This window comes from Lontra canadensis, unplaced genomic scaffold (assembly GCF_010015895.1).
Source record: "Lontra canadensis isolate GAN:19392208 unplaced genomic scaffold, GSC_riverotter_1.0 scaffold125, whole genome shotgun sequence".
NCBI lineage: Eukaryota > Metazoa > Chordata > Mammalia > Carnivora > Mustelidae > Lontra > Lontra canadensis.
In genome coordinates, this window is record NW_022631119.1 from 5,087,281 (window position 1) to 5,096,175 (window position 8,895).

Below are 8,895 nucleotides of genomic sequence, written 5' to 3' on the forward strand. Positions count from 1 at the left end.
GTGCAGCTAGATATGTAAGTCACAAGCGACGGCCACTCGGAAGACAGCTGCGGTTGAGTACACGCTCCCACACCCGGAGATGGCTAAAGTAAACAGAATCAACCACACAGGCGCAGGTGGTTTTACACATGTGTTCACACAGCCATGGCGGGCAGGACTGTAAGGACACAGCCCTCACACCGCAAACGGGGCATGCATCCTGCTGTCCCGTACCTACTTGCCCTAACTGCACCCAGCCACACCAGGGCGCACACGTTCGCACCTACAGTATACACACACACACACACACACACGCACATCCCTCTGGCACGCCCCCACGCACACGTTCGCACCTGCAGTACACACACCCGACACACAACGTCGGGCACGCCCCCCCCCCCAGGCTGGCCCCGCAGTTGCACACTCGGCCGCGCCCGGGCACGCCAGGCGCGCACACGTGCCGCGAGTACACGCTCGCCCGCGCACTCGCACCGACTCTCACACCCCCGCGTTTCCCGTCCCCGCTTGTTTTTCTGGAAACTCTGCTCTCCGTTCCCCTCCCCCTAGGCCGGAAGTGCCCGCCGTATTTTTAGCCGCTCGGGTTTCCGCCCCTTTCCTCCTCGCTCCGCCCGCCCAGGAGCTACCCCCCCTACCCCGCCGCCGCACCCCGCGGGGGACCCCGGCCATCCCCTTCCCCACCGTCATTCCAGAGGGGATTCCCGGCCGCCACTGGGGCCACGGATTTTCCCGCTGGCTACGTGCGGAGCGGGGAGGAGTCCTGCCCTGAACTTCCTCCCGGGCCGGGCGTCTGGGGCCTGGACGGGGTGGGCAGGGGGATGGGAGCTAGGCTCCTAGACGGGACTGGGGAGAGGCTGGGGGCTCGGACTTGGACTAGAGAGAGAGAAAGGGGGCTGGGCGCCCGGACTTGGGGATCTGACGTAGGAGAGACTGGAGGCTCGGTCTCCTGGATCTGAGCAGAGAGGTGGTTTGGAGACCCGGACCCGTCGATATGAGCAAGAAGGGGCCAGGGCCCGGGGTCCCACCCGTCTGCGTTTCGGTGGAGGGTCGGCCCTACCCCGCGCAAAGCTCCCTGTCCAACCTCTTCGAGCGTCGCCCAATCCCAAGCGTCCTGGCTCTGGGGCCGATGACTAAGCAGATAGGACAGGGGAGGGGGTCAGCCTGACTCAGGGATGGGAAATGCTCCCAGTCTCTAGGGAATCGAAACTCCCCCAGCATCGCAGCCGAAGCCAAGCCAGACGCCGGAGACCCCGGGGTGTCCCCCCCACCTCCGGTTTTCCCTCCGCCTCAGTCCTACTAGCGGCACAAGGATTTGGAGCCTAGCCGGGAGGCGAGTACCAGGCGCCTCCCTTTTCCCTTTTTTCCCCCCCGTTGTCCTCGAGGCTGTTGTTTACAGGCGACACAAGCCCTGGTTACAGGAGAGGAACCCGGGCGTCCGGGTCCAGCCTCCTCGTCACGGCTTCCAGGAAGCACCCCCTCCCCCGCCCCTTGCGAATGAGTCACGGTCGAGCGGGAGGCTGCAACCGTGCCAAAGCCGCCCGCAGCCGCCCAGCTCACGGGACTGGCCGGGAAGGCCCCTCAGCCCCAGAAAGCGCCGCACCAGGGATTCCCCCGAGTTCTGTCCGACGAGGCAACTCGGTGTGCCTGGTGGATTCTTCCCACCTCAATACGAGCCCGCGGTCGCAGCTTGCATAAACAAACTTTCCACCTTTGTAACTGCACTCCATGGCAATGATTTCTACCCCCGAGTTTTCACTCAGGACAGCCAGCTCACCAAGATCCCCTTAAAAGTAAACTTTCTTCCCAGGTCCCTGTAACAGAGTGTCACTCAGGGCACCCCCTTGACAATAACAGACTTGCCAACGTGGAGAGCCACCCTGGCAAGTTAAGAGTTCTCTCAAGGCTCACCCCTTTAAAAGACACCCATGCGACCATTAGTTGGGGGCATGATCCATTTCTTCCACCTCCAAACGACTTTCCATCAAGGCAACCCTCCACCAAAATAAGACTTCCCCCTTTCCAATCTTGAGTTTTCTCAGAGGGCCAACTCTTAGTAACAGGCACTACTAGCACAGTAACTTGGCCTTTCTGTGCCTAGGCTTCCGGGTGTGTAAAATGGGCATAACACGTCCTAGAGTTAACGTATGTAAAGCACTTTCAAAGAACAGTGCTTAGCCCAAAGCAAACGATCCAAGGGCCGTTCACTATCTGCGTGAGAAGGAGGCTCCTTTCCTGCCTCGCAGGTATCCGGGACACCCCGTCCCCCGCCCCGCGAGTCCCCCCGCGAGTCGGGGAAGGGCGATGGCGATCAAAGTTCTCCGGATCCGGGTTGTTTGGGGGTGAGACCGGGCCAGGCAGGCAGCGCTCAGAATTCTCCACCCGGCCTGTTAGTCTCCCCTCCGTGCGGCTCCTAAGGATTTCTGTTTGTAGGTGTTTGTCCCTCCCCCCCCCGCCCACTTTCTGTTTATGTGACGGTCCTTCTCCCTTCCCGCTTCGGGTTTGTCTCTCGGAAACTATCTCTAACATGTCCTTTCTGTCTCCCAACTTTTCCTCTCCCTGCCCTGTCTTACCCTCTGTGTCTACATCTCCCTGCGTGTGTCTCTCTCGCCACCTCTGTCTCTCTGTGTGTTTTTCTCTTTGGGTCTCTCCATTTCTGTCTCTTTCTCTCTCCGCCCCCGTCCGCCTCTCCGGCGCACGCCCTCTTGGCCTCTGCCGGTGTCAATTCCCCCGGGAGCCCTGCCCCCCAACCACGGCGCAGTTCCATTCTCCGCGCCTCGGTCTCCAGCCCTGAAAACTGGGCCGACACCACCACCACCCTCCCCACCCTGGACACTCCCCGCTGGGTCGGGGCCGCCCGCGGGCCAGGCTTGGGTTCGTCTTGGCCGGGGGCCGGGGGGCCGGGCGGGCCTTGCTGGGGGCGCGCGTCCGGGAAGCGCCCCTCCTGGCTCCACCCACCCGGGCCAGCCCCGTGGCCACGCCTCCTTCCACCGCCTCTATAAAAATAGCGCTCCGCCAGCCAACCGCAGCCTGACTTCAGCGCTCGCACTTTTGGCCGAATCCTCAGCCCATCGGCCGTTCGCGCCGCCATGGATCTCTCCGCTATCTACGAGGTGAGCCTCCGCCGACCGACATCCCTGGGACCCTCTGGCCTGACTCCCTTCTTAAACTAGGGTTCGCTAGCGCCGAAAAGTCCGGGACCGGGACCTCCGGCTCCCTTCTCAAACTGCAGCTCGGGAGAGTCGCACACTCCGGCCCGGGGTTCCTTTCTCCCTTCTCAGACCAGTGCGCGTCTCGGGAGGTGCAGACGGAGCTCGCGACTTTCGGGTCTCCACCGCAACACTGGTGGGGTGGCCTTGGAGATAGGAAGTTGGAAGACTTTTTTCAGACCCGGGCTGTCTGGAGGCGGAAATGGCCCCACACCTGGCTTACCCCCTAGTAGTTGCTCAGGGCGCGGTTTTGCGCGGAGGCGTTTCTGGGGTTGGAGTCTCGGGGTAAGGGGAAGCCGACTTCTGTCTCTCCACCCCTTGACCCAGCGGGGAACTGTGGGAACTCTAAAACCGAAGAGATTCCGATTCCGGGGTTAAGTTTGTCTGCTTCTCCCGTTGTGAAACTGGAGAACCCCATGCGCGGGGTCAGATCCCGAGGGGCCCAGAGGCTCGAAACTGGGAGGACAGTGGTGTTGCCTGATTCTGGGGTTCTCCTCTTGATCCAGTCAGGGATCAAGTCAGGGGAGCTGGGGTGCCTGGATCCCTCGGGATAGGCTGCTGTCGCAAGGAAGCTCAGAACGTCCAAATCGGGATCCCTGCGATCCGACACCCACATTTTAATGTGCGCAGGTGGGGCTCAGGCCGGGAGCCCACAAACCGGACTGGCAAGCTCTTAGGTGCCCTGCAGCTGTGGTGGGGCGTCACCCAGCATTTTCGGTGTCTTAACCAATCCCTGTTCCCACAGAGCCTCGTGTCGGTGAGCCCTGACCTGCTATCTGACCACGGAGAGACCGAGTCCAGCCCAAGCTGGGCCTCCTCGGGACTCTGGAGCCTCAGCTCATCCGACAACAACCCGGCTGGGGTGGGTGCCCGACTGCCTGGCCGCTCCACCAGTCTGGTGGAGGGTCGAAGCTGTGGCTGGGTGCCACCACCCCCGGGTTTCGCCCCCCTGGTTCCCCGCCCGGGCCCTGAACTGTCGCCCTCACCCACCTCACCTACTGCAACCCCCACCACCTCATCCCGGTACAAGACTGAGCTCTGTCGGACCTTCTCGGAGAGCGGGCGCTGCCGCTATGGGGCCAAGTGCCAGTTTGCCCATGGTCTGGGGGAGCTGCGTCAGGCCAGCCGCCACCCCAAGTACAAGACCGAACTCTGCCACAAGTTCTACCTCCAAGGCCGCTGCCCCTACGGCTCCCGCTGCCACTTCATCCACAACCTCAATGAAGATCTGGCTGCCCCGGGCCACCCCCCTGTGCTGCGCCAAAGCATCAGCTTCTCAGGCCTGCCCTCCGGCCGCCGGACATCACCGCCACCGGCAGGCCTGGCAGGCCCTTCCCTGTCCTCCTGCTCCTTCTCTCCCTCCAGCTCCCCACCACCACCACCTGGGGACCTTCCACTTTCACCCTCTGCCTTCTCTGCTGCCCCTGGGACCCCAGTGGCCCGAAGGGACCCCACCCCAGCCTGTTGCCCCTCCTGTCGAAGGGCTACCACTAGTAGTAGCGTCTGGGGGCCCTTGGGTGGCCTGGCTCGGAGCCCCTCTGCACACTCCCTGGGATCTGATCCTGATGAATATGCCAGCAGTGGCAGCAGCCTGGGGGGATCCGACTCACCTGTTTTCGAGGCTGGGGTTTTTGGGCCCCCCCAGCCGCCTGCAGCTGCAGCCCCCCGGCGACTTCCCATCTTCAACCGTATTTCGGTGTCTGAGTGACAGGTGCCCCACCCGGTACAGATCAGCTGGATCTCAAGGGGGCCATTTCTCTTCTGCTGGGGATTCCGGGGAACTGGGGGACTCAATCACATAGCCTCCCCCCACCTTCCGAAGTGCATTAACCCATTCCCCTGACCCCACGCTGGGGCAGGTCCCCAGTGTGCAAGCTCTGTGTTCATGGTGTTGGGGGAAGGAGTGTTTTCTGGGGTCTTGTTAAAAAAAAAAAAAAAATGTAGCAGTTTTGAGGAAGGCAGTGAGCTCTCTACCCACCCCTCCCTTTCCCAATGCTGTGAATAGTAGGCTCCCACTGCCCCCTTCCAATTTCTCCTAGACCCTGAGGTTCCGGTGCCTGCTGGTGACTGGAGCCTGCCCCTGAGGGGGAATCCTGGTGCTCAAATTTCCCTCCAAAAGCAAGTAGCCAAAGCCATTGCCAAACACCCCCATCCCACCCATTGGGCCCCTTATTTATGACGACTTTATTTATTCTATTAGATTTTATAGTATTTATATATATGGGTCGTCTGCTTCCCTTGTATTTTTCTTCCTCCTTTTTGTAATATTGGAAACGATGGAATAATTATTGTTATAAGTATACTATAATATATTAAGTAATATATTGTTGAAAGTTTATTTTTGTGGTTTTTGGAATTTTTAAATAAAAGGAATCTGTGTGTAAACTGGAATCCCGGGTTTTCCGCGGTCTAGAAGCAGTGAAGAGCGGGGAGGGTGACGTGGGCTCTCAGAAGCGGGATAGGTGCGGGAGACCGATCGCTCTCCAAATCCTCCGCGCAGAACGAGCCGCCCGCGGCGCTTACCTGGCAGGAAGTGACGTCACCCGGCCCGGCCGTTCACCTGAGAGGGCGGGGCCCAGGTGAGGTCACCCTAGGAACTCGGAGAGCCAGTTCCCGGAGCGTGGGGGCGCGGGCGCTCCCGTCCAGCCGCGCTCCTTGACCCAGCTCGCGGCCGGGCGCGGGCGGGGACGGCATGTTTCCGTCCCCACGGGGCCGAGGGAGGAGGGAGGGGCTGGGCGGAGCGGAGAGGACGGAATGTGCCGGGGCGCGAGCCCAGGACAGACGGGGGCGGCGCGGCGGGTGGGGGAGGGGGCATCCCTAAAGTCGGGGCGTCCCGTGGTCCTACCACCCGGCGTTCCAGGACGTGAAAGCCCGGGGTACTCAGGCTTTTGGAACCCCGGGGGAGGCGGCTTGAGAGCCTGATTCCAGAATCTGCGAGGTAGTCTCGGCGACTTAGAATTCTAGCTCCTCGGTGTCTCCGAAAACTTACAGGGGCAGCAAAACGCAGCATTCTGGCTTTCCGGGTCCCTAGAACCTCGGAACTGCAGAGTCTTGGCCCGTCGGGACTCGAGAAGTCCGGCATTGCGGGATCTCGGCCTTTGGGGGTCTTGGAAGCTAGAGGGCTCGCGCCCCAAGGAGGGGCCGGGGTGGGGGTCGGGCACGCCAGGCCCGACTGTGGGTCGGGGCCGCGTCGGGCGGGGCCCCGGGTACTGCGGCGTCCTCGGACCATACAAGGCAACAGGCGGCGGGAACCACCCTGGGGCGGGGGAGCCGGCCGCCCCGCGCCCGGAAGCCGCCCCGCGTCAGCGCTGGCGCCCCGCCCCCCTTCCGCCGCCGCCTCCGCCCCCCTTACCCCTTACCCCCCCTTCTTTTTCTTCTCTCCCCCACTTCCCTCTCCTCTCCCCACCCTCCCCCCTGCCAGTTCCTCCTCCCCTACCCGCCTGCGCCTGTCTTCCCCTCACCCTCTCCAACTCTTCCCCTCCCCCAGTAGTCCTCTCCCTTTCCCCTTTTTAACATGTTCCCCTTCCAGCCCCCACCACCCTGTCCCTTACCCCCTCCTCTCTTTTCTTCAGTTCCCCTCTTCCTCTCCCTTCTCCTCCCCCTTCCTCCCCTCTCCACCCTTTTCCTCCCGGCCTCTCACTCACTCACTGTCTCCTCGGTTCCACCTCTCCTCCCCACCACTCTGCTCCCTCTTGCTGGTGTTCACCCTCTCCAACCCTTCCCCTCCTCTGCCTTCTCCCCTCGCTTCCTCCTGCCTCCTTGCCCTCTCTTCTTTGGCTCTCTCTCCTTGCCCACTGGCAGGCCCTGAACATTGATCTCCTCTTCCCGGAAACTGCCCTTCCTCCCCTCATTTTTGGGAAAGGTTTCAGATCCCCAGACTTAGGGGAAAGGGTTGGAGTAAAAGAAACACGGAGACCCAAAGACATTGGGGAGGCAGAAAGCAAGAACATGCCATGCAGAGACATTTACAGACACTGAAAGAACAAGAAACTGACATCTCTGGTCCTTCCCTTAGCAAGAAGAGATTTTCTGCCCCTTCTAAGAACAAAAACCTCATTTGAGAAAATGACCCCTTCCCCCAGCTATCAATGCCAAACACCCAGGAGTTCCCTTGACTCCTCTTTGTCAAACCCACACCCCAGCCCAGCAGCAATTCTGTCTGATTCACCTTCTCCATAGATCTACCTGCCTCCTGTGGCTGCCGCCCTAGTCTTACCCAGCACCATCTTCCATCTGAACCTTCCTAACATCCCCCCTTCCTGGTTTTACTGGCTCAGGACCTACACTCAGTCTCTCCCCACTCCCCAACAAGACAACCACAGGGAACCTGTCCTAACACTTGAGTCGGTAAGATCACATAAAAGGCAAAGTCCTAAGTCCTCACCAGCTTACATGGCCTGGCTCTTTGGCCACTATTGCTCTAGTGACACTGGCTTTCTGGCTGCTCACCAATATGCCTGACCTGCTGCTTCAGCCCCAGGGCCTTTGCACTGGCTTCTACCTCTGCCTGGAATATTCCCCCAGGTATCCCCATGGCTTACTCCCCTCCTTTAGGTCTCTGCTCAGATGCCTCCTCAGTGAAATGGTATTTGACTACTATTATTACAACCCACACTGAAGCTCTGTCACCCTCATCCTCCCAACTCTACTCTACTTTCTTGGTGACATTCACCACTACCAGGCATATAAGATGTAGTTTTCATGCTTATAGAAACCTGCCTCTCCCACTAGCGCGTCAAATCCTCAGGGGCCGGGACTTTGTCTTGTCTTCGCTGTATCACTCATTCCTAAACCCTAAACAGGGGTCAGTCACATAGTGCTGTTTAGCATTTGTTGAAAAAAAAACAATTCAATTCAGAAAAAGGAAAAGAGAGAGTAAAAAACCCCAAAACACTGGAGAAAAAAACGATTAACTGTGATGTGATTGATGTTAACTTATAGTAATCATTTCGCAATTTATACATATATCGAACCATGTTGTATGTCTTGGACTAATACGGTGTTATATGGCAATTATAGCTGGAAAAAAGTCCAACACAGGAAGATGGAAAAAGAGGCAGTGCCATACAGTTTGCGGAGGACCCGACACATCTAAGAAGTCTTAAACTGAGATTTGCAACCCAGGTAAAAGCTCAAGCGTTTAAGAGGCGATACCACCCTCTGGCGGCCGGGATGAAAACGGCACCTCCCCGCGACACAACACTTTCCCGGGAGGTAGTCAGAGTTCCAGGAGTTCCAAGCCGAAAACTCCGAATATCGAAACGTTCATTCCTCTAAGTGGGGATGTAGATGTTTTGGTTGATTTATAAGATGTATAAATCCGTAAAAAGAGGTTAAGAGGAAAAAGATGCTCCAGGTGAGGATCGAACTCACAACCTCGGCATCGCTCCGCTCGCACTGTCGTATAAGTACCGCGCGCTAACCGATTGCGCCACTGGAGCTCCGGCCGCACCCTCGCGTCGCGAGGTCCTTCAGTTGTTCTTGGCCACGTGACCTAGCTGGACAGCTCCGCCTTTTGCTGCATATGCAAATAAGAGTATTTTGGTTGACCAATGGGAGAGAGTGCGCTTCCAGTTCCGGATTCTCACGCCCCGAAGGCCCTTGCTGTAAAAGGGAAAAGTCAGGGACGTTAGGGATGTGGAGGCGTAGCCTGCCCGGGACTCGCCTTCTCATGAATATTCAGATACAAGGG

General features: G+C 59.1%; 1 protein-coding gene, 1 long non-coding RNA gene and 1 other non-coding gene across 3 annotated transcripts; 1 reads left to right on the forward strand and 2 right to left on the reverse strand.

The window, feature by feature from the left end:
• The first annotated feature begins 3,000 nt into the window (after window positions 1-3,000).
• On the forward strand, window positions 3,001-5,125 carry ZFP36 (ZFP36 ring finger protein). Its single transcript, XM_032841806.1, has 2 exons — window positions 3,001-3,107; window positions 3,949-5,125. Exons 1-2 carry the CDS (start codon window positions 3,084-3,086, stop codon window positions 4,909-4,911), a joined length of 987 nt encoding a protein of 328 aa, XP_032697697.1. The 5' UTR covers window positions 3,001-3,083; the 3' UTR covers window positions 4,912-5,125.
• Window positions 5,126-5,129: 4 nt separating this feature from the next.
• On the reverse strand, window positions 5,130-6,491 carry LOC116857574. The gene is made up of 2 exons (XR_004380773.1): window positions 6,193-6,491; window positions 5,130-5,763 (listed from the first exon to the last, which is right to left on the reverse strand). It is a non-coding gene; the product is annotated as an uncharacterized LOC116857574 (long non-coding RNA).
• Window positions 6,492-8,551: 2,060 nt separating this feature from the next.
• Window positions 8,552-8,644, reverse strand: TRNAI-UAU. The gene is given in 2 exon segments: window positions 8,552-8,587; window positions 8,607-8,644. It is a non-coding gene; the product is annotated as a tRNA-Ile (tRNA).
• Between the last annotated feature and the right edge of the window lie 251 nt (window positions 8,645-8,895).